The sequence below is a fragment of the Artemia sp. Qi Xiang Cuo genome, chromosome 15 (assembly GCF_049724085.1).
Source record: "Artemia sp. Qi Xiang Cuo chromosome 15, ASM4972408v1, whole genome shotgun sequence".
NCBI classification, from domain to species: domain Eukaryota; kingdom Metazoa; phylum Arthropoda; class Branchiopoda; order Anostraca; family Artemiidae; genus Artemia; species Artemia sp. Qi Xiang Cuo.
In genome coordinates this window covers 12273447-12299761 of record NC_142808.1, presented here as the reverse complement: position 1 = coordinate 12299761, position 26315 = coordinate 12273447, and the positions used below count along the sequence as shown (strand labels likewise).

The 26315-nt window shown below is 36.7% G+C and overlaps 2 protein-coding genes and 1 long non-coding RNA gene across 4 annotated transcripts in view; all 3 read left to right on the top strand.

Moving 5' to 3' along the window:
- Positions 1–26315, top strand: part of LOC148943326 (centrosome-associated zinc finger protein Cp190-like) — a 651851-nt gene that overhangs the window by 168582 nt on the left and 456954 nt on the right. The window lies entirely within an intron of this gene.
- The window catches only part of LOC148943328 (uncharacterized), a 406409-nt gene that overhangs the window by 29421 nt on the left and 350673 nt on the right, over positions 1–26315 (top strand). The window lies entirely within an intron of this gene.
- The window catches only part of LOC148943333 (receptor protein serine/threonine kinase put-like), a 79307-nt gene that overhangs the window by 19743 nt on the left and 33249 nt on the right, over positions 1–26315 (top strand). Inside the window, exons 5-7 of the mRNA XM_089101726.1 lie at positions 1455–1594; positions 6679–6848; positions 11200–11395. Of these exons, the coding sequence (XP_088957852.1) occupies positions 1455–1594; positions 6679–6848; positions 11200–11395 (506 nt within the window). The remainder of the gene's footprint in view (positions 1–1454; positions 1595–6678; positions 6849–11199; positions 11396–26315) is intronic.

Genomic DNA, 26315 nt, shown 5'->3' with positions numbered 1-26315 from the left:
CTAGCATCACAGAGTAAGAGGAATTCAGTAATACAGGAACTTTATTGGCATTATCTGGATTCTGAATTACTAGCATCACAGAGAAAGAGGAATTCAGTAATACAGGAATTCGACAATTTTATTGGCATTATCGGAATTGCCAACTACTAGTACCGCATACAGTATGGTTCTGACCCAACTGAATTAGAAAAAAGGTGAGTGTGGCAAACGACCCGCAACAGAACCTCCTTTTAGAGAGGGATGAGGAATCTCATCTCTATATGTTGGATAAGGAGCCTAATACAGTCTTATACGCTTAATTCATTCTGTCAGTAAATATGCTCTTTGTAGTGGGGCTTCAAAATGGTATTTTGGGGCCCAGTTTTTTTTTTTTCTTTTTTTGTAAAACATTTTTTTATATATATAATCACGCGGCTCACGTGATATTTTGAAAGTTTCAAAGAATATCTTAAATCTAAGTCCCCTCACATCCAAAGAAATTGATCTTGAATCTGTTTGGTTGACCCAGCAGTCTTGAGACAAGACGTAGTTTAATATGTCACTTTTGTCCTTTTATCAAACCCACTGACTGTTTGCAATCTCTGTGATGAGAAATACTTTCTTGCCTTCAGTCAAAAAGAAAAAAAAAGACTGTGTGCTCTTTTGCCACGATCGGAAACCTACTGACTCTGACCTTAAAATTAATTGAAATAGCTTGTTGAGTACTTTCAGGCAAGTGGAGATTCTGCTGGTTGGAGTGTTTTGATGTATTGATGTTTTTGTGTGCGGTGACCATATCTTCAACATAATTAGGATTCATACCAATGCATCCCCTGTGTCCCCGAATATTGGGGTTATCTCGAATGTCCCCCCGCCAAAAAAAAAAAAAAAAAAAAAAAAAAAAAAATGGGTTCTCCGAAATCTCGAAAATTAACACTAACGGAAATTAACAATTTATATTTTGTGCCAACATTCATTGAATTATTTAAAACGCTTATCCTATAAATAAGTCATTTTGATAGCAAATATCAGCTAATTAATTCCGAAGCAGCTACTCTGCAACTAGGTGCCATCAAAGCTGCGTACAGTACAGATGGCAGTAATATATTTCTCCATATTCGAAATGCCATTTACATTGTGCGTAGTGCCATTGTGTATTGTGCCATTTACATTGTGCGTAGTGCCATTTTGTATTGTGCCATTTACATTGTGCGTAGCTTGTTGAGTACAAGCTAAAGTTCCAAATAGCTTTTTGGAATGATTTTGGAGAACCCATTTTCCTTCTGGAAATCCGTTATCCCCGAATTTTCTGGTGATAGCGGAAACAATGATTCATGTAACCAACAATGCAAAGTGTACACGTATCCTTATGAGCTTTTAAGTAAAAGAGCTATTAAGTCTGGATATGATGGATTTTACTTTCATATTCTCAAAACCTATTTATCTATATTTATTCATCTGATTCTTTTTTTTAGGATTTTCCTAAACTACCACCCCATTGGTTGTATTCAAGATTATTTAAGGAACAATCCGTTAGATTGGTCAGTTTTTTGCAAGATGGGCCAATCAGTGGCAAGAGGTCTTTCTTATTTGCACACATACATTAAAAAAGGAGGTAAGATTTTATTCAAGGTCATTCAGTTGCTACAGAATCTCTATGTAATTCAAAGTTAAATTATATGATTCAAGTGTAAATTACATTCTTATCTTTTCTTCTTTGTTCATAATCATAAGACTCAGGAAAGAGTAAGAAGATATTGTGACTTTTTGCTTTCAAGACAATAAATCAGAAAACCAAAATACCCTCAGATCCTCCATCAATGCATCCGTATGACATCGATTTTGCTGGAAGAGTCCTTTCGGGTCTAGGCTTTACTGACGATGTGGCACTAGTATGTGAAAGTCTTGGTGAAGTCAAAACTGGACTGGAAACGCTGGCGTCTGCTGCTGGAGCTTAAGAGAAAACTCGTTTAAGACCAAAACAAAAACTGGTGAAAATGCACCATCCAGTCCCCGTGTCATATAGAAGTTTTTGGCAAGAATGTTGAGATAGTCAAGCAGTTCATCAACCTTGGTTCAACTGCCGGCTCAAATGGAATTCTAGATGCAGAGGTATCAGCAAGGGTTGCAAAGGGGAATGTCATCTTCCGAGAACAATATTTCACAAACGCCAGATCTGTCGCCTTATTAAAGCACGAATTTGCTCTGCTTCGGTAGGTAGCTTTATGCTGCAATCGTCAAAAATGTGGCTGTGACGCAACCGTAGATGAAGATAGATGCCGTCCAGACGAATCCCCTTCACACCTTCACACAAAGAAAAACGAGCAAAAATGGGGTTTTTATAGGCCAAATGAAAATACTGAAAAAACACAGCAAAGGTATTGTCCAGCACTACAGAGAAGCTGTTGAAATTTATAAATCATTTAGGTCTAGCTTTAAACAGAGATTCCGGTGAATTCAGAATAAACGAGTCATATTTCGGTTTTCTCAAAAAAGAAGCCAATGCTTTAGCAATCCCTGAAATAAACCTTGAACATCTTTCCCATTCATATAATCAAACAGGTGAACAACCCCTTAGGTCTCAAAGGGTGTCTGCAAGAAATGCATTAATTAAAATCTGAAATCAGATGACATAGTTCTCCAACTTATTTAATTGCTGGTTCGTTTTGTTTTTCGGTGAATGAATTGTTTTCTTTTTCTTTCTCAGTTATTCGCTAGTATCCGTCAATGGCAGTTCATAATTTTTTGGATTTTCTGCAAATCGCGGATATTGGCGAATGACTCGCTTTTATGGTTGTTAGGTATTTGGTTTTAATTCTTGTAATTTTTGGCTTTTATTGGATTTTATTCATGTTTTAAGTTTTTGGTTTTTTGGTTCTTTTCACATTGACTTTCCGCGTTTGTTTGTTTGTGTTTTTTTTTTTTTTTTTTTGCACTTTCCTTGGATATACCTATTTTCGTTTCACGCTGAAGAAGAGAGGCGTTTGTCCTCTCGAAATATTCGCTTTGTTGTGTTTTTTCAGTATTTTCATTTTGCCTATTAAAACCTCATTTTTGCTCGTTTTTCTTTCTTTATGTGATGTCAGGCCAATGTGGTTTAAGAAATTATCATCCCCTCCAAAAATTCAAACGTAATAGGTGGTTAACCAGGATACGGAACTGTCGTTGGTATAGCCATTTATTTCGCCGACTTGCTCAAACACCCGCCTGACTCCTCTTTGATTTTTACCCAACCGCAAACGGCTGGAAACGCTCCAGCAGAATATCTTGCAAAAGCTGGCACAAAGGTGTTATCCCTAGTCGACTCACTTCTAGAACCATTTACTTCGATGAAGCTCTGCCCCACACCCAGAATAGACCATTCTGGAGACAGCCAACGCGCTGAGTCCGGCTCCCTCTATGCTGGTGACACTGTCTAGCAAGAGCTTTAAGTCAAAGTAAGTGAGGATAAAAATTGGACCTTAAATATATGTATTATAATCATAAAAAGGACAGTGCATTCTTTCTTTAGAGAACCAACAGCTATTAAGATGATAAAGGGGAGTCTAAATCGAAAAGAAAATATCTGACAACTAACATTGCTTTTCATTATTAAACTGAGGTAATGGAAAACAAATATTGTAAAAGAGGAAAATTAAGAAGGGAAGTGATGGTTATTATGAATTTTGGTTACCTTTATTCTTTTAAATGAAAGGTAAGGTTACGAAACTATTTTGTAAATAGATTTTACAATTTAAACACATGGTGGATGTCATTGTTGCCAGACACTAGCTCGAGTTGGGGTGCACCCAAATCATGCATCGAGTTTGAGTGCACCCAAATCATGCATCGAGTTGGGGTGCACCCAAATCATGCATCGAGTTGGGGTGCACCCGAACGCAACTTAAAAAAAATATTTTGGGATATAAGCAGTGCTTTGGGGTCGGTTATAAGTTATACCGACTCTAGAGGGAAGGACATTTGGAAAAAGTCCATAAATAAATTTTATCGAAATTATGAGTGGTGATCTTGTGCTTTTATGCACAAATATGGTTTTAAAAATATCAAAAACAAGAAGAACAATAGGAAATTCTTTTCGTAAGACAGTAGAAATTTTTTGAGTGAATATTTCGGCCCTATGTCCAAGGGCCGTCCTCAGCAAAACGGAAATTTATAAAAGAAGAAAGACAACAACATACGAGCAAAAAAAACTAAAATGAAAATTTTCCACTGTCTTACGAAATTCCGAATTCCGTATTGTTCTTCTTGTTTTTGATGTTTGCAATGGAAAGGCTGTGTGGTCTTCGTCGCTATTTACGTCTCGCTTACAGCGTGGTTATGTGCGATATAGTTGGCTGTGTGTATTAACGGAAGTGGTATTAACGGAAAATATTAACAGGAGGGGGAAGGGTATTCGAAAAAGTACATAAATAAATAAATTTCATCGAAAATACGAGTAGTGATCTAGTGCTTTTATGCACAAGTGTGGCTTTGTATGATATAGTTGTTTGTTTCTGTGCTCTTTTTTTCCATTTAATTACTGAAAATTTCCAAAATATCTTCAGTTTCAAAAAGTTAAGGAACCGAAGTTTTCAGTTTCAGTCTCATTTGAGGCATACTAGTCAGGCACATCCGTGTAGCAACCCATGTTAGGCTAAGTGGTATCAACGGAAGGGGGAGGGTATTCGAAAAAAGTACATAAATAAATAAATTCTACTGAATATACGAGTGGTGATCTTGAGCTTAAGGTTGGAGCAAAAGTCAGCTATGGTATGCGAGAAGCAATTCAAGTCTTCGGGGCTTTTCCAAGTAGGCTTTTCATGTATATTCTTACTTAAATACTTTTTTTGTTAATCAGGAAGTCAATAGACTATTTCATTATGTATGTACAACATAGATGCTATCATGGCCGTATGTAGGGGAAGGGGGTATTGCCAGAATTGAATCCCCACCCTCTCCCCAAATTTTTTCTGACTCGTAAAAAAGTAACCAAAATGCTTATGAACAAATATTTGATGTGTTTTGTAAACTTTTTTTTGCAATCCCCCCCCCCCTGAACAAAAATCCTGGATACACTCTTAAATGCTATTTATATTTATTTACCTTGAACGGTAAAAACTGTTGATTTATGCCATATTTATAGGAAATTATTGTAATGGTATCTTGAGTTTAGAATAGTATCCTGAGAAAAATGTAATCCGAATATATAAATTCTCTTTTTGTATCATTACTACACGCCACATTACTCTGATAAATAACTTCACTAGCGATCACCAACGCAAGGAACTTTTAATATTGCAGGTTTTAAGTTCATAATTTGTCAGTTAAAAATGAGTTGTTAAAGTTTTATTTCGGTTTAACAACAAATAAATTAATGCTCAACTCAACTTCACAAGTTTACTGAAAATTGATAATGATTGAGTAATTAAGTAATTGATATGATTAAGTAATTGATGAGTATTGAATAATGTCGCTGATTCATTGATTTTTTGTCTGTTTGAGGTTGTTGGAAATCTGCAATAGCACACCGAGACATAAATAGTCGAAACGCTCTTGTCACATCGGATTTGAGTCTGTTTATCTGTCATTTGAGTTTACAGTAATGTAATATCAGCCACCTAGAAGACAAAAATTATTAAACAAACTCAAAATTTTGTAAATAAGAAAAATTGATATTTTTCTGGGAAAAACACTTATTCAAACACAGGGAAAATTCAAAAGCTCATTTTCCATAGACAATAATTAAAATAATGCTGAACTTCATCATATGCTCAATTTCACAAGTTTAATGAATTTTTTTTTTTTTACTGAATGCAAATAACCTATGCTTAGTGACTCAATTAGTTAATTGATTAATTTAAATTAAGTCAAATGTAATTTAATTAAAAATTAAATTGTTAAAAATTGTTGTTTGTAGATAGAAACTTTTTCTTTCAGACTTCTTTGAAGCCTGCAACAGCACAGATAAATCTAAATTGTCGTGAGATTCTTGTCAGTTCGCATTTGAGTCTGTATATTTCTCATTTGGGTAAGGCCGTATACAGGGTGGTGGCTACCGGGGTTGAACCCCTCATCCCACCCCCGAAATTTTTGTCCAAGTCGTTAAAATGTAAAAAAAATGCATAAAAAAAAATTGGTGAATTTTTTAAATTTTTTTTGTAAACTCACGAGAAAAAAAATACCCCCCCCCCCTTTTCCGAACAAAAATCCTGGATACGCCCGTGCGCATAGGTTTCCAATATGTGATATTGACCCCTGGGAAGACAATAATTATGAAACAAATACAAAATGTTGAAAATCAGAAAAATTACACGCTTTTCTAGCAAAAAATACGCTTTCTTTAAACTCTTGGGCTCCTGTAAAAATTAACTCAATAGTTCATTTTCGTTGTGACAATAATTAAAGTTAAGCATTAAAAATATAATTTAATTAAACAGTAATTTAGGATCAACTCCATCCCATACTCAACATCAAATGCAAGGCCGTATTCAGAGGAGGGGGTTGGATCTCCCCCCCCCCGGAATGTTTGTCGGACTCGTAAAAACGTAATAAAAATGTAGTAAAAATACATTTTTGATGCGTTTTTTATTTTTTTGAAACTCCTCTCCCCCCCCCGCCCGAGCAAAAATTATGGATACGGCCCAGATCACATGTCTACTGGACCCTATTTTTGAAATTGTTTACTAATGCTGTTCATGAATTGAAACTTTTATCTTTCAGATTGTTTGAAACCTGCAATAGCACACCGAGACATAAACAGTCGAAACATTCTTGTCAAATCGGATTTGAGTCTGTGTATCTGTGATATGGGTTTTGCCATGCAAATTGATGGGGCACATTATGTATTCAGTGGGGAGCAACAACATGCTGAGACATCTTCGCTTACTGACGTAAGTCTAAAGACGTAATTTATTTATGACGTATAAAGACGTGTCACAAGTTACAGACGTATTGTATTTATGACGCATGACATGGTGTATTCAGTGCTCTCAAACGCTCTCCAATCTGCTCTCAAACGATCCGCACCAGCTTTAAAAGCTGCGAATTCTAATTCTTATATTTAAAAAGATCATAAAAAAATAAAAACGCCTTTACCCTAGATTTTGTTTCTGGCTTCGCTTATTTAGGTACACTAGCCGTCAAGGAGTCGGCAACTAAGGTTTCAAGTTTTTTTCATGGTTCGTTTGGGTGTTTTTTTGTTTTTTTTTTTAATGAATTTAAAAAAAAATATAGGATATACTTCTATGTGCAGTGGCATAGCGAGGGGAGGAGTAAAGAGGACAGATGTCCCCGGGCGCAGGCTCTGTTGCGCAACGCAAGTTCAGACCTATAAACATAAAAGATTTTTCACTAACATGTACGTATGAAAACAAGAGAGGAAAGGAAATAATAAATGAAAAATAAAATAAAAAAACAAAACAAAATATTACCTTCCGAAGTGTATCTAACGAGAGCAGAATACTCATACGTCATTTTCATTTATTATTTCCTTTCCTCTCTTGTTTTCATACGTCATGTATAACCAGTGTCATCTTAGAATGTTAGTGTAGAGTGTCATCATCTACACTAACATGTAGTACGGCTCCCACCTAATTCTTCAGCACAACCCCACGCTTCTTCAATTAATAAGTTCAATTAACTTTAGCAATAAGGTTTTTTCCTTCCTCCCTGGAGCACAATCACCTCACCTATTTAAACTAACAAAAAAAGAAAAACATCAATTAATTCTATTAGTATTTAAAGAAGAAAAATACTTTTCACCTAATTTAAATTGTCTTTAACTGTCGGACTTTTAACTAAATATTTCTTGAAATTATTTTTGAATGAGCTAAGGGAGCTCCTACATCGCATCTCTTGTGAGAAAATGTTCCACATTTTGCCACAGTGAACATTCAGGTAAATATAAGAATAAGAGTAAAAAATAGAATAGGAGAATAAGAATATAAAAGTATAAAAAAAGGTATAATAAAGAGTATAAGAATAAGAGTAAACGCTCTTATCAAATAAAAATAAGAGAGTCATGCGGGAGTTCGTGTCACCTGAAAGTCAGAAGCAGTTGGCATGTTTTGATCATGTTGTTCAGGTATCGACTGAAACAGATTGTGCAAAGGAGATAAAAGGACAGTATCCGAAGAAAGAAAACTAGTGTAGAGAGGGCGGAGAGCTGCTTGTAGCTCATATCACGAAAAGCCAATGTAAATCTAACCCCTTATGAAGGAAGATGAGTTTAAGAACATGAGAAAATCATGGTTTCATTGATAGCTGCAAACTAGCACAGAACTAACCACGCCCATAGTAGCCAAAACTTTAAAAACACGTTTTGAAAAGAAAAACTGTCTAGTGAGAAAAATTCAAATCTGATTCTGTAGTGATAACTATTATAATGATAAAAAAATTTTATCACTTTTTTGTGATTTTTTATCACTGATTCTATAGTGATAACTAATGATACATTTTTTTTTATCACTGTTTTGTGATTTTTTATCACTGATTCTGTAGTGATAACTATTATAATGATAAGTTTTAATTGTAAATTGTTATTGTGATAAAAAATTTCAGTGCATGCTTGTGGATTGAATGAAGTCTCTTTGGGCGTGGGGTTTCATCTCACCTGATGATCAGAAGTAGATCACACGTTTTGATCAGGTTGTTCAGATATCGACCAAAACAGATTGTGGAAAGGAGATAAAAGTAACCCAGAGAAGAACTTAAAGAAAACTAAGCACGACAGAGAGTAAATAGAAATAAATAAAGATAATTTTCTACATTTCCTAAGTTTTCAGTGCATGCTTGTGGATTGAATCATGCGTCTTCTGGTGTAATTTGAAAGACGGCCGCAAAATTATTGCATAGTATAGGTGAGCTTGAAAGACGGTCGCAGAATTATTGCATAGTATAGGTGAGCTTGACAGACTGTCGTAAAATTATTGCTTAGTATAGGTGAGCTTGAAAAACTGTCGCAAAATTGTTGCATACTATAGGCGAGATTAAAAGACGGTCGCAAAAATGTTGCATAGTATAGGTGAGCTTGATATACTGTCGCAAAATTAGTGCATACTATAGGTGAGCTTGAAAAACTGTCGCAAAATTTTTGCTTAGTATAGGCTAGATTGAAAGACGGCCGTAAAATTATTGCAAAGTATAGGTGAGCTTTAAAGACGGTCGCAAAATTATTGCATAGTATAGGCGAGCTTGAAAGACGGTCGCAAAATTATTGCACTAATATAGGAGAGCTTAAAAGACGGCCGTAAAATTATTGCACTAGTAAAGGAGATCTTGAAAGACGGACGCAAAATTATTGCATAGAATAGGTGAGCTTGAAAGACGGTCGCAAAATTATTGCATACTATAGGCGAGCTTAAAAGACGGTCGCAAAATTATTGCATACTATAGGCGAGCTTGAAATACGGTCGCAAAATTATTGCATAGTATAGGTGAGCTTTCGGAAGTCTGAAGTAAAGTAGACAAAGGGGTTGTTGAGGAAATGCATGCTTTAGTTTCTTGGTAATTCCAAGATTTCGAGTTGGTTTCTGTTCCATATTGTGGTCGCAAAATTATTGCATAGTATAGTGAGCTTGAAAGACGGTCGCAAAATTAGTGCATAGTATAGGCGAGCTTGAAAGACGGTCGCAAAATTAGTGCATAGTATAGGCGAGCTTTCGGAAGTCCGTTGTAAAGTAGATAAAAGGGTTGTTGAGGAAATACGTGCTTCAGTTTTTTGGTAATTCCAAGATTGCGAGTCGGTTTCTGTTCCATATTGTGAATGGGGGGGGGGGGGTAAAAAGTACCACTCAACCCGTTTGAAGCCGCCTGATCCTTCCTCTGGAAGTTGTAATTGCAGTCTTTTCTAGATGAACAGTTCGAATTTGTGAAACGAAATTTATACGGACGAAATTTAACTACGTCCGAAATTTTTAAGGAAGAAATTTAACTAATCAGTATTGAAGACATAATTTTCTGCTGCAACAACGTCGTCTCATTCAGGCTAGCAGGGCAGGGGGAAAGTATGGAGGTTTTGCAAATCGTTGTAGTATGTGCGGCTGGGTGTAATTCTGTGCTGAATGAGCAATGATGCTTCATATTTTTATGAAATAGTCTTCCCTCGGCCCTCCTCCCATGACCTGTGTCTCTACTTTCTATGAAAGAAGCATGCATCTACAAATCGATCTGGCCAATGAATCTTTCCAATTTTCCAATCGCATTATGAAAAATATCTCAGCCCTTTGGTTTTGTGTATTATGTATCTGTTACTGGTGCTGATTTTAATATACCAAACATCTGGTAGAAAAAAAATATCCTGTTTTTTTTGCATTTGCTTATGTCAAGGCCGGACCCAGGATTTTTTTTTCGGAGGGGGGTTCTACTCAAAGATTTTTTTTTCGGGGGGGGGGGGGTTACACACAAAAAGCTCAAAAAAAGCAAACAAAATTTGTTTATATCCATTTTTGTTAAGTAAGTAAATTATTAGAACACGCTGCTTTTCCATTTATGAAAAATTAAGCAAGAAAAACGAGTTTTAATTTTATTAAAGCAGTGAATAAATAACAGCAAAATAAACAGTTAATTTAAAAACACTCCGGATATTTTGGCCCCACGTCCGGGAGCCTTTCTCAACGGTAAAAAAGGAAAAAAAAAATGTTCTTTGAAAAATAATATACATCGAAATACAAGAAAACTAACATTTATATTTCTTTTCTTTTCTTTTGTTTTTTCTCTCTCTTCGTGTGTTAGTTTTGTTGTATTTCGATGTTTTTCTTGCTTAATTGTCGTTACGTTTTTACGAGTCAAACAAACATTTCGGGGGGGGGGAGTTCAAACCCCCCAACCCCCTCCTCTGGGAACGGCCATCGCTTATGTTTCAGTATCGAAAACATTCTTATAAAGTAACAAGGACAGTGAAAGTTAAATAGGACTGTTTTGATTGTTATATGACTGTTTTTCTGGTAAAAAATGAGTTAATTACCAGGAATAGCGGCATATCATCACTTGTAATGAAGTTGTGGAGCCTGTAATAATAAAAAAGAGTGTTTCCTTTATTTTCAGGTTGAGACCCTCCGTTACATGGCTCTGGAATTATTAGAAGGAGCAGCCACATGGCTGATACCGTTCAATTTAGTTAAACATTTCTTATAACAGGGTTTGAAAGTTCCAACATAAGACCTCTAGCTTTTACCGGGATACTGATTGTACCGGGCCTCTAGCTTTTACCGGGATACTTTTTAGTGTTTGCTTTATTTTCAGGTTGGGACCCTCCGTTACATGGCTCCGGAAGTATTAGAAGGAGCAGTAAATCTCAGGGAATGCGAAGCTGCTTTAAAGCAAGTTGATGTCTATGCTCTTAGTTTGGTTTTGTGGGAGTTGGCAACCCGATGTTTTGATTTATGTGTTAGTTCTAACAAAGTGTCTTTGTATAAAATGCCTTTTGAGGCTGAATTAGGTAAGATTTATTTATTTATGTTGCTTTCAATTAAACATAAAATATAAAGATAAAAACATAAACATAAAAACATAAAATAGAATTTATTGGTGCCTAAAGCCCATAGGCCAAACTGCATACGAAAATTACGCAGACATATAAAAAACAAAAATTATTCAGACGATATATAACAATAAACATCATATACAATATAACAAACAACAATTACACTCAACCACAGAAAAAGAAATCAGCAACATATTACACAAGGCCGTATCCAGGGGGGGGTTACCCGGTTTGAACCCCCCCCCCCCTGAAATTTTTGACCGAGTCGAAAATTAGTAAAACCTAGGTAAAAATCAGTAAAATTAGTCGAAAACTGAGTCAAAAATTAGTAACCCCCCCCCCCCGAAAAAGTCAAAAATTAGTAACCCCCCATCCCCGAAAAAAAAATCCTGGATCCGCCCTTGATATAACATAAAACACAGGCTTAACAAGGTAAAAAAAAGCAACTTAAGCAATAAAATAAACAATGGTTATAATATAAAAAACGACAATTATCTATAAGAGATATTAAAATAAAAATCAAGCACAAGCTCAAAAAAATTACTTACAAGCAACACAAGATAGATCACTCAGCAAAATATAAAATAAACAATCAACTTTACATTGTCACACAAAGCACGAACAACAATAAAATAAACAATGGTAAGCATAAAAAAACAACATATATAAAAGAAACAACAATTGCAGAAATTACAAAAATTCAAACGTGATCCTATAGTAAGCTAGCTCTGTGATCATCGCGGGGTTTGAACCTCTCCCAACAACTCAAATCAAACCCTCTCTAGCAGACACTTTCATCGTTCAGCTCTTCACTTTCACACATAAAATCTCATTCAGACTTTCATTCAAACCTCCACACATGGGACAAAAATATGGATTAGCATCTGACTATTCCCTCCCAATAAACTTTCTTTTTTGACCCAGTAACATTATTTAAATTAATAACTTTATTTCCTTTTTAATCAAATTCACCTTAAAAATATAACATTATCCTAAATCTCCTTTGACCAACAATAAAGACCCAAGAAAGATCATAGCAGCAAGAAATTATATAGCGACGTCGCATATTTATATGTTCTATTTTACGTTACAGAATCGAGTTGTAGCATAACATAAAAATAGTTTTAGTTGTAATAATGTAAGTAGTAAGTATATATGGAATTCTGCTGCCTGTATAGGAATTCCACGTTCCATGGCACCTTTCCAAGGCAGATTACCAGACTGATTATTGCTATTGTTGTCAATTGCATGTGCAATTATACAAAACCTACCAGACAGCTTTCATGGCCAACCAGACAGGTTTCTGGGCCAACGAGACAGGTTTCTGGGCCAACTCTAAGTTTATGGACCTTTACGTTCCAAGGCACCTTTCCATGGCAGATTACCAGACTGATTATTGCTATTGTTGCAAATTGCATATGGAATTATACAAAACCTACCAGACAGCTTTCTTGGCCTACCAAACAGCTTTCTTGGCCAATCAGACAGGTTTCTGGGTTAACTCTAAGTTTCTGGGCCTGTACGTTCCATGGTACCGTTACAAGGCGGATTATAGATATTGTTGTCAAATGAATTTAGAATTATGCACAACCTAACAGACTGGTTTCCTGGCCAACCAGACAGATTTCTTGGCTAACCAGACAGGTTTCTGGGCTAAAACGGGGATTCCCCACATAAATTTGTTTCAACTCCCAAGTTTTTCAACCAGATTGGTTTTTTCGAGCTGACACCTGTTTTTAGGCAGCCAATCAGAGAACTGCTTACATATTATTTTCCCTTTGCATAACAATTCGTCATTTAAATCCCGTATAAAACGTTCATGCACTACAATTTAATTTACATTATGTTTTAACATATTGAACATAGTACACTGAATTTTATTAACTTTGAAAACAATGGATATTTCATTTGTCAATGTGAGTATAGTTTACTGAATTTCTTAGATAAAAAGCATGTATTTCCAGATAAAAAATCTTTTTTCCAGTAAATTCAAATTTCAGGGGGACTTAGCCCCCTCCCTCCCCTCCAACAATACAAAACCTTAAAATTTGATGAGTATATTCGATAGAAAACGCTAAGTATGCTTTTTTCTATTATGCAAAACAAAAACCCCCTCCCCCATTGTTTTGGTAGGAGCATAATTCTGTACTTTTACATATCTCATTCAAAATGTGGCTTTTCCCAATTGTGTGTGTGTTTAAGATATTCCGTCTTTTTTTTATCTATCTAAAGGCATCTGTGTCTTATCATGTTAGCGAGAGTGACAATTTCCAAACAACCTTTTATATATTCATTATCTAGAATTATTATTACCACATGTACTGAACTAGCGCTCGTTAAGGCAAGACATAATTTTTACTTCGTGATAGTTCTCAACTGTGATATCCTGTTTTATTTCAATTATTGCACTGTTGATTCTGGGGCCCCTTATATTTGGATTTTAGAAGAAAGGGGCCCACGCTCGTAAGTTTTCTGGAAATGTCATTTTGATGAGTTGAGGAAAGAAGCGAGCGTACTGTATATTTAGCGATATATTAATTACCGATACAATATAATTAGCGATGTCTCTCACGAAAAAGTATTTTGATGAACGTATGGACAACTTAAAACAACTGGTAGAAAATCTTCGTACGGAGAATGCAGCGTTGAAACAAGAGAACACTGGCTTGAAATCTGCTCTTGTGGCAGTTAAAAACCAGGTTTTAAGAACTGAATTGTATGTTAAACGCAAGAATCTTCTTATCCATGGAATTCCTAACAAGGAAAATTAAAACATTGAAGAAACCGTTAAGGATTTTTTGTCAGAAATGTTGGTACGGAACTACAGGGATATTCAGTTCACGGCCATCTATAGACTTAGAAACAAGGCTAAAAGTCCCAGGAAACAAAATTCTCATCCGGCATCGGACCCTATTCTTTTATCTGTTCTAAATCTTCGACATAAGGACAATATTATGGCTTGTGTTGGTAATCTAAGAAATACGGAGAAAAGCGTCAGTATTGTCCTTCCATTCGAGCTGGCTAAACGTCGGAAAGAACTTTTGAGTACGGCTTATAATTTAAGAAATTGTAAAGTTGCCTCCAATAAAGTGTCTCATACCAAAGTGGTTTCAGAAGGGGACTATGTTATGCCTAGAATCTAAAAAGACTTCTAGTTCTATCTGGATCAAGTTTGATGACGCATGCTACGACCCACTTACCCTAGTTTTCCCCTCGGTCAATTCTGATTTCGATTCTGACGCATGATTATTAGTGAGTGCTCGCTTCCGCTTATTATAATATATCTTCAAAAAATGTGCTGTTCGTTAATGTTATTTGTCTTTTTGTATTTTTCCCTTTTATTTGTGTTTCTCTACCCTCAGTATTTACACCTTCCTGTGCTATTTTACTTGTTATTTTGTTTTGTTTCAGAGCAAAATAATCAAGTTCATGTCATAGCCTTTTTAATTCGGATTAAGAGGTTGACGTCACTGGTGTTCACGCGACTACAGCATGGCTCTCTGTCACCTGCATGGGTAAGTAATTATGGTTGAAACTAATTCTCTATTGGGGATTAACGCTAACATAACACTAGGGAAATTAAATGATTATGAATGTGGGAGAGTTGATTTTAATGAAATTATAAATAATCCGGGTGGTAAAGCCCCCAATATGAATTTTTATGAAAATTTTGAGAATATTATTGATAGTGTGTTTGTGGAGGAGCTGAGATTTTGGGACTCCGGAGCTCGGTGGGTTGATGCACTCCCGGTTGTGCATCTAAACGTTCAGGGCCTAAATTGCTCGTTTGATGATATTCAATTATTATGTAGGAATTCGTGCCCTGCAATTATCGGTCTCTGTGAAACATTTTTGAGCGAAAAAAATCAGGTGCTTTTGGATATTCCCGGTTATATGTCGATATTTCTTAACCGCAAGACGGCCCAAAAAGGTGGACTCGGATTTTACATCCGAAATAATTTTCATGCTGTACTAAGACAGGATTTATGTACAAATAATGAAAAGGTATTTGAGTCACTTTTTATAGAAGTCCCAATCAACGCTAAGGAAAGGATAATAATAGGCGAAGTATATCGTTCTCCAAGTGGGTCCATAACCCAATTTATGGAAACATTAGATGATGTTCTTGGAAAAGTTTTTTCTGAAAAATCCGAAGTTGTATTAATGGGCGACTTTAACCTCGACCTTGCGGATCCGACATCTAGACAGGCTTCTGATCTTTTGTCTTTACTAATTTCGTATGGATTAGCTCCTTGTATAAACATACCGACAAGGATTTCTAACCAGACAGCAACATTAATTGACAATATGTTTTCATCACTACACTCCATTAAGAACGAAGTACTGCTTTCTGATACTTCCGACCATTTGCCAGTTGCAGCCTTGTTTCCAATCCTCCAAAATCCACAAAGATTAGTCCCCCAAGATACACCGAGATTATGTTGCTCACCAGTGGAGCTGGATAAACTGAAAGAAGATCTGAGTTCATCTTCATGGGACTTTTCATTACCAGAAAATATTAATTTGGGCAATTATAACGATATATTTGGCCAGTTTTATGACACTGTTAAGGAAAAATTCGCGGCTTATTGTCTAAAAGCTCCTTTAAGGAATCCTCGATCAAGAAGATCAACACCCATAGCTCCCTGGCTAACACCGGGAGTCCTCAAGTCAATAAATAGAAAGCAGAACCTTTGGAAAGAGTACAAAAACAGACCAAGTGATGCTAAATTAGAAGCATTTAAGTTGTACCGTAATATGCTGAAATCAATTATTCGGAGAACAAAAACAGTGTATTATACTAAGAGATTTGAGGATTGCGGTAGAAATATAAAGAAGACGTGGGACGTAATTAAGGAATTTAGTCGGCCATCGAAAAAACTAGAAGGTCTCCCTAAGTCTCTTATGGTAGACGATCAACTTATCACAGAAAAAGGCCAAGTACGACATCATATGAACAAATTCTTCGCGGAGATAGGGAAATCAACTGCTAATAGTGTTTCTCACTGCTCGGTGTCTCAGACTTGGAAGCAGTTCCTAGGCCCCCCGTGCTTGAAATCAATGGCTCTTGAGGACGTTACAGTGCAGGAAATTACAAATATTGTTTTGTCCTTAAAGAATTCTTCAACAGGTTTTGACAAAATTTCTGCTAAAGTAATTAAACATATCCTTCCATCGATTATCACCCCACTTTGCCATTTGATTAATAGGTCATTTCAACTAGGAGTATATCCTCAACGTCTTAAACTGTCACGTGTGCTAGCTCTCTTTAAAGGAGGTGACCATGAGGATCCTGGGAACTATAGGCCGATCTCTCTTTTGTCAGTGTTCTCTAAGATATTTGAAAGGCCAATGCTCAAACGTCTGGTAAGGTTTCTTGAAGCTAAATCTTTTTTCCATAAGCATCAGTTTGGGTTTCGCGCAAAGTACTCTACAGAACATGCTTGTAATAAACTTCTTCAGTTTATACGACAATCTTTAGACTCTAATCTTATTCCTGCAGCCATTTTTCTCGATGTAAAGAAAGCTTTTGACAGCCTTACACACAAGATTCTCATTGGTAAACTTTCTCATCATGGTGTGCGTGGGGAAGCATTGTCTTGGCTCTCTTCATACCTTACTGACAGATCTATTGCCATGGAAGATACAGACAAGGAAATTCCAATTGAATACGGAGTACCCCAAGGTTCTATTCTTGGGCCAACCCTATTCCTGATATATGTGAACGACCTCTACCGACTTCTAAACACCCCAATTCCCAATGTTTGCTGTGGATTGTGTCACAAATGTTACTCTCAGACTATGTCGGCGTCCACATCTGATAGTCGAGAAGAACTGGTATCATTTGCAGATGACACTACTCTAGGTGCTGCAGCTCCGGATGAGTCATCCCTTATTCTAAAGCTTCAAGCAATGACTGAAAAGATACTCAATTGGTTTGACATAAATCAACTAGCTTTAAATGTAAAAAAATCGTACCTTCTTATTTTTTCCCGCACAGGTGTGAGCTGCCCCACAATTACTGAGCTTCCTACACCAAGAGGCTCCATAAGTCACCCCCCCCCAAATAGATATGTACGATTCCTGGGAGTTCTTTCGGATGAAAATTTATCGTTTGAGTGGCACGTTCAAGTAATAAGAGTGAAAATTTCCCATGGACTTGGAATCATCCGTAAATTAAAGCGTTTACTTCCTTTTCCTATACTCCGTCTTTTATATTTCTCTCTCATTTTCCCTTATATATGTTACTGTTCGTCTGTGTGGATGTCTACATTTTCTTCTGTACTTGCTCCTGTTCATATTCTTCATGAGAAAGTGGTAAGAGTTCTCCAGTCGACTACACACTCTCCTGTTAATCTCCTTAAGATTAGAGATATTTATGTTATATCTCTAGCTTCGTTGGCATATCAATTCTTCCACGGAGATCTCCCATTTTGTTTTTCTGGACTACTTAAGCCAGTAGGGGAAGTAAATTCTTACGCAGTTCGAAACAGGGAGGATGTTATGATTCCGGCTACTCCCTCGGTTCGTTCTGACTTTGGTCTGGTCGTGACTGTGGGACGTGCTTGGAACTTGGTTCCTGCTGAGATTCGTCAGTCACAAACACTTGGCTCCTTTAAAAGACAGATGAAAAGTTTCTTATTAAAGCTAAATATTAATTAGTTTATAGTTGTTGTATTGTTTTTTTGTTGGCGTTGGATCCTCGATGATGTAGAGAGTTTTTCATTTTTGATTTATTTATTTATTGTCGGGTGATAGGAGGGTCGCTGTTTCGTGTGGACTGTCGGTGAGTTGACTTCTTTTACTTATAGATTTATAAGTTAAACACTGTTTAGTATTGTTTATGCCAAGTTTTAATATTAGTCATTTATTCTGTGTCGTTTCCCAAATAACGGGCCATTGAGCCCTTTGGGATATTGTTTTTGTTATTGTTATTTATGGAAATAAATGGAACTTGAACTTGAACTTGAACATGCCAAAGCATAGTGCCAATAATTTCCTTGAGAAAATAGATTCTTGTTGTGGTCAATTAGGCGAGAATGAAGCCTTTGAAATGTGATATGTGAGTGATGTTTGAACAATGTCATCAATTTAAAATAGGGTCTAGCGTTACCGTACACTAAACTCGGAATTGACTTTATAAGGCAAATTATTTTATGGCAAGATGTTTTTGAAATCCTCCTTCCCCCCAAACTCAAAATTTTATTTTAGAAGCCTTTTTAATTATTTCTAAAGTGCTAATAGATATAGAGTGCTAGAAATATCAGAATTGACTTTATAGGTCAAATTATATTATGGGGAGATGTTTTTGAAATCCCCCTTTCCCCCCAAACTCAAAATTTTATTTTAGAAGTCTTTTTAATTATTTCTAAAGTGGTAATAGACATAGATTGCTACAAACATCAGAATTGACTTTATAGGCCAAATAATATTATGAGGAGATGTTTTTGAAATCCCCCTTTCCTCCAGACCAAAAATTTTCTAAAATTTCGCTTTGGAAGCTTTTCTTTTTAAATATTTCTAAAGTGATAATAGTCATAGCACTATAAAGATTAGAAAAACCTTTAGAGGACAATTTATCTGTAAATGGGGAGTTATTTTCCTTACTAAATTTTTCTTCCTTTTAAAGGAGGAGGAAGATTCCTACAATCACTCTCCCCCCGAAAAGAGACCAAGATGGGGTGATAGCACATCGATGCAAGCTGCAAGATCATCCATCATCAGATATGCTAGCTATATTACAAGTTCTCTGGATCAGCCGGGACCCTCTCATCCCAGCTCTGCACAGACCACTATGCAATCTGGTAGAAAATCCAAGAGGGAATGGATGCTTTCTCATAATGCATCGGTCTTGTCTGCTCGAGATCGGGAGGAGGTCCCCCTTCATGCTTTGCCAGGGACTTCAGATGTACAAGTGCAGTCTGAATTTGTAAGTGTATATATTTTACCTCTAACTTATACGTGATTATTTACTCAAAAATGCTAGGAGGAACTGGGTTTTGTTGGATGGTATGGAAAAATGGTATGTGTTAAATATTCGGTAAACATACGAGTAGAAAAATGCTTCATTACAGATAAGACTTTTGTGTTTTTTTTCTGAACTTTCTGAGGGAGGAGGGCGGGGGTAACTTTTTAGTTTTAAAAATTAGTTTACGAGTAGAAAAATGCTTCACTTAAGGATATTGTGTTTTTTTCTGAACTTTCTGTGGGTGGAGGGCGGGGATAACTTTTTATTTTAAAAAATTAGTTTACTACCAGAAAAATGATTCACTAAATATACGGATTTATTTTTTTTCTGAACTTCCTGCGGGCGGCGGGCGGGGGTAACTATTTAGTTTAAAAAATTAGTTTACGAGTAGAAAAATCCTTCACTGCAGTTAAGACTATTGTGTTTGTTTTCTGACCTCCCTGCGGGAGGCGGGCAGGGGTAACTATTTAGTTTAAAAAATTAGTTTACGACTAGAAAAATTCTACAATAGAGATAAGGATTTGGTGTTTTTCTGAATTATCTGCATGAGGAGGGTATGGATAACTTTTTAGTTTTAAAAATTAGTTTACGAGTAGAAAAATCCTCCTATAGATAAGGCTATTGTGTTTTTCTGAACTTTCTGAGGGGGGGGGGGGGGGGTAACTATTTAGTATAAAAAATTAGTTTACGAGTAGAAAAAATGCTTTACTACAGATAAGGCTATTGTGTTTTTCTGAACTTTCTGAGGGGTGTGGGTGGGAGTAACTATTTAGTTTAAAAAATTAGTTTACGAGTAGAAAAAATGCAATGATTGAATGGCATATATTTATTTCTTATGTTTGATCCAAGTGGTGAAATTTTTTCAATATACATATCAGATGAATTGTATTTTAATGCTGATTTGGAATATTTTCAAATTGTTTCGTTTAGCTTAATCCATCAAAAGTTATGAGGAAATTAAGAATTTTTGAAGTAGAAATTCTGACATCTCCTAATTTGTTTCCGCAGCGCGTTAATTTGTTTCCGCAGCGCAATTCTATCCGACTTCAGAGGCATAATTACTTATAGGCTAATGGAGTATATATAGGGGTTAGAAACGTATTTTCAACCTGTAAGAATATTTCAGCGTGTGTGCGCATGTGTGTGTGTGTGTGCGCATGTGTGCGCGCGTGTGTGTATTTGTGTGTGCATGTTTGTGTGTGTGTGTATACGCGCGTGTGTGTGTGTGTGTGTGTGTGTGTGTGTGTGTGTGTGTGTGTGTGTGTGTGTGTGTGTGTGTGTGTGTGTGTGTGTGTGTGTGTGTGTGTGTGTGTGTGTGTGTGTGTGTGTGTGTGTGTGTGTGTGTGTGTGTGTGTGTGTGTGTGTGTGTGTGTGTGTGTGTGTGTGTGTGTGTGTGTGTGTGTGTGTGTGTGTGTGTGTGTGTGTGTGTGTGTGTGTGTGTGTGTGTGTGTGTGTGTGTGTGTGTGTGTGTGTGTGTGTGTGTGTGTCGTGTGTGTGTGTGTGTGTGTGTGTGTGTGTGTGTGTGTGTGTGTGTGTGTGTGTGTGTGTGTGTGTGTGTGTGTGTGTGTGCGCATGTGTTTGTGTGTGTGTGCACATTTGTGCAATTAAAAAAATTTGTAATTCATTATTCGCTTGTTTTATAAATAGTGCTATAAGCAAAACTTTTTAATTTATTGTGCATTTTTCTTATAAATTCGAATCCAATGAAGAAAAAAAAAATTTTTTTGAAAGAAAAGTGTGCTATAATTGTGATAAAACTTTTGTCAAAGAAAAAAAAACTTAATCTATTCATTTTCTAGTTTCAGGGAGAAGCTGTGAAAACTTCTGCCTTCCCTGGCCCGGGACTTCAAATTATCATGGGTAATTGTCCCCTCTCGCTGGATGATGTTAGTGAAGGTATGCCATTTAATATCCCCCTGGATTTTAAATTTACAGCTGAAGAAATGGACAGTTTTATGCAAATTGTTGAACCTAATTTTTCCGGGGACATTTTTGACGATAGTTTTATAATTAGTGAATTGAGTCCTGTGCAAATAGGTGCAGGACATAAAAATAGTGTCACGTCCCTGGAATTACGTGAATTTTATTTGTTAGCGTCTGCTCTAAGTCACTTAAAAATAAATAGGGTGGATTTTACTCCCCCCGAAAAACTCGTGAGTGACGGTGGGATCATTTTAACAGACCCTGTGAATGTTCTCCATGGCAACATCGACAAAATTCGAGCACAAATTGAGATTCAGATTCAGAAATGGGGGGGTCACGGGGGGTTATAGCATCGGTAAATCAAAAAGTTTATTTACGAAAGAGAACATCTGGGGATATTTTTTATTTTCATTTTTCAACTGGCAATCAAACTTTTTACCCTGGTCTAAATGAATTTGAGAGCAACTTTTTCAACTGGGTAAATAAATTAATTTTGACTTTGGACAGGTTTAACGAGAGGGGAAGCGGGTCCACCATTTTATACACTGAACACATGGAACTGAATCTCAGTATATTTAAAAAAAAAACTTTGTTTTTAGGGTAGCGGATAGTCAACGAATAATATGCCATCAAGATCTGTCAGCTACCAAAGGAGTTCAAAGTTACAAATTTAACACGAGGCTGCACTGGTTTAATTACGCATTTTTAGCAGCAGCTCAAAAAACATTAAACAGAGATTCAACAATGAAAAATCTCCACGGATTTGCTCTTCACGATGGAAAAAATTTCCCTAAAGTAAATTTTCACTGTTTAGAGGGGAAATATCCTGTGTCCTTGAAAGAAATAACCATATTTGAAAAAGCAAATGAACATCTTTGGTTGGGGGTAGTTGTTCTCCAGTATGAAACGGAATTTGTAAAGGGGGGAAAGAAACCTACTAAAAAAGGAGTTTTGTATTCAGTTAGGACACCGTTGGTGGATAATGTTAAAAATTGGGTTTGGGTCATCTTAGAACCCCCCAAAGATGTAAATTCCTATGGTCATTTTTCCCCGTTACGGCAATAAGTCGACTCCTATCCCAAGGCACGAAAAAAGGAGAATGTCACTATTGCCCCATGTGCCTTTCCTCATTTAGATCTGAGCGAATATTCTCGGATCACATGGGGCATTGCAAAATTCATGGCAATCAAAGAATTGAAATGCCGGCAGAAGGCAAAGATACTTTACAATTTAAAAATTTCCAAAATTCCCTGCTACAAGTTGATAAAGTATGTTTGGATTGTGAATCAAGACTGGTGGAGGTATCAGACCCATCAAGGCCAAATATAGTCAAGGAACACAAACTAGTTGCGTTTTCTTATGTGCATGCCCGTCGCGACTTTAATAATAAAATGCAGTTGGAAGAGTTTTTTTGGCTATGGATGAGGAGGGTAGCATGGAAGAGTTATTGGTATCTTTAATAAAAACAAAAAACGGCGCAATTTCACGATTGCGTCACACCAACTACCCAATGACATTATCAGATAAAGAGCAACTGGCACTAGAAAAGGGGACAATTTGTTGGGTTTGTAGGAGTGCTCTTGCCCCAAAAGACGCAGTCCAGGATTATAATCACCTTATTGACCCCAATTCAACGGGAAAAAGTAACTTTCGGGGGTGGGCTCACAATTCATGTAATTTAAAAATTAAACAGCAACTCTTTCTTCCGGTTTTTATACATAACTCTAACTACGATCTGAAGTATGTGCTACCAGCAATGGCACATCTTCAAAGAAATGAAACAGTGGATGATTTATGGGTGATAGACAGCTTTTCCTACGATATAATACCTAAATCGTTGGAAAAGTTATTTGTTTTGGAATTTACGTGGAAATTTGCTGAAGACGGCGTTGCGTATACGAATAAAATTCGCTTTTAAGATTCCTAAAGTTTTTCCCCCAAATCATTGAGCGAATTAATTCAAGCGCAGAAAAACGATGACGGCTGCAACGGTTTCCCCCTTCTCAAGTAACAATTTCCAAATGATTTATTTGATTTGTTGACGGTCAAGGGCATATATCCTTATGATTATTATTGTTCCATGTCGAGATTCGCCGAGGAAACTATTCCTTGTATTGAATCGTTTTACGACAGTCTACACGATCGTAGTTGCACCCCCGACGAATACAGTTTTGCTAAAAAAGTGTGGGCAGAGGGAGGGTGTTAAAATGGGTTTGAATACTGCAAGCTGTATTTTTCGAGTGATGTGTTAACTTTGTTAGACATTATGTGTAAAAATACGGACAAATTCTACGGGGAATATAATTTTGATTTGGGCTATTATTTTTCATCCCCTCATCTAGTGATGGACCTCATCCTAAAAATTAGTGGGGAAGAAATTGGGCTAATCACAGACATGGATCAGCATCTGTTCATTGAAAGGACAATCAGGGGTGGATATGTTGTTCATCGGGATCATATCTTTGAAAGTTATCCAACTGGAGAGAACACAGGGACGAAATTGGATGCAGTTTTCATTGATATGAAATCTCTCTACCCCTTGGCCATGTCCCTTTTTGCGCTACCTTGTTGTGACTATAAATGACTCATTGACCCTCAAGCTCTCCATTTCCCCAACATTGACGACGACAGTGTTGAGGAGAATGGACCGGTTGGATGGTTTTTTGAAATTGATGGGGAGATACCAGTTGAGCTTCACGATTCAGTAAAGGATTTTGTTTTCCCGTGCATCAATAGACCTGTGACTAGGGACTCTTTGAGCCCCCGCAATAGGCGTTTAGTCGGGGAGGACGGATTGCATTGGTCACCTTCAAAACAAAAACTTATTGCTGACCTTCTGCCGAAAAAAAATATTGTTGTACATCATGTGACCTTAAAATGGATGTGAAACAACGGTTTCAACGTCACAAACGTTCACAGAGCGCTCCAGTTTAGTCAAAAACCATATCTAAAAATGTTTGTTGACACTTTTGTCAAGAAACGTTCTGAAGCACAAACGAAAGCCGAAAAAGAAATTTATAAACTCATTTTGAATTCGGCTTTCGGCAAAATGTTCGAGAGTGTTCACAAAAGAAATCGTTGTGATATCGTGACCGACCCCAAACAATATGCTCGAATTATTGCCGATCCAAATTACACTTCTTTCACAATCATTGGCCCGGACATGGTACTATTGAATAGGAAAAAAAGAAGCATTGTATTAAATAAAAATATTGCTGCAGGCAGTGCGATCTTGGAGATCTCTAAAAACATCATGTTGGAATTCTACTACGATGTGGCTATGGTACAGTGGCCGGAGAATGGGCAAGTAGAGGTCTGCTACGGGGACACAGATTCTCTACTGTTAAAAGTAAAAACCCCAAATCTAATTGATGATTTGGCGCACGGTGAAATTATCAGCTAACGGATGGACTACACCAATTGGAGTGGGCTATACCCAGAGCTAGTGAAACTTCGGGCGCCAAATCAGCTATTATTTTTTAAATCAGAAACGGGAAGCGACATGATTTCCAGTGGTATGTTTGTAAGTCCGAAGGTGTAATTTATACAGACAAACGACGAGGAAATCAACAAATGTTGCAAAGGAGTACTCATGTACTAAGGGGTTAAGGATTTCGAATCAGACATCTATAGAAACTGTATTGCTAAATATTTAATTCCACAAGCCACATTGCTGGCATATTGTTCCATGAACTACGGGACATTTATAGTATATGTAGAAAAAATTTTCACAAGTAACCTCTCCAACAAGCTCTGTGTGTTGTCAAGAAGGTGTGACAATCATCCCCCTTGGTCACTATTTAACTTCAGACCAGGCCTAATGTGTTATCCATAGGGAAAGTGTCGGTTTGAATAAAGTCCAGTAAATTTTTTCCTAAAACCTTGGGGGGGGGGGGTCTCGCGGCCTTGGGGGGGGGGCGCACCGCCAGCCACTACCAAAGTTATCTTTTTTTTACTTAGAGCAGATTTTTTTGTGCATGTTGCATTCAAATTAAAAAAAATGATATTATTTTAAGTGCTTAGTGAATTTTTTATAAATAAATTTAAAAAGTGTATTTTTCTTTGTTTTTTCTGTAAAGTGCTGCTGTTTTTAATAAAAGAAATATGGTTCTTTATTTATTTTTTGTTCTTGAACGGAGTAGGGAAATTATTTAGTCATTACACAACTATGGTCTACAGTTAGTTTTTCAGGTGAACTATTGAAGGGAACATGTATCAATTTAAAACACCATTCAGATCGTTTATTTGTGGGCCATCAATGTCGGGCAAAACAACACTCTTAACTAAAATAATCAAAAATTGCGATAAAATGTTTGTGGAAAAGCCGAAAAAAATTTACTATTGTTACAGTATTTGGCAGGAGTCATACGATAAAATAAAAGAAAGTGCCACGCCGGGTTTGGTGCAGATACAGTTCATAGAGGTACTTGTTACAGGGACTTGTCATACAGGGATAGTTTTAACATTATTGAAGCAAACTCTTGGCTGATCATTGATGGTCTGGCTGAATCTATTGAACAAAGGTCCCAGGAAATGCTGCAATTATTCACTGTTCGCTCTCATCATGAACAGATTTCCGTTACTCTGGTTCTACATAATCTCTTTTATCAGAGCAAATCTATGCGAACACTTGCATTGAACTGCACCTACTATATCATCTACAGAGTTGTTCGTGATTCCAGCTCGCTAATAACCCTCAATAAACAAATCTATCCAGGCGCCCCCAAATCTCTGATCTCAGCATACATTCAGTCGACTATTAAACCCTATGGCTGTATCCTATTGGATCTTAATCAAATACACCCGAGGATCTGTGTGCTGTCACAGATATTTTCGACAATGGAAATACAGTATATTTCCCCGTGAACACTAGACAGGACTATTTGTCGGTATAATGACACTGAAGAAACTACATGAAAATAGACATCTGTTTTCAGTTCTAAGCACTTCAAAACCCTCGCTTAGGAAAGCCATACTCAAACA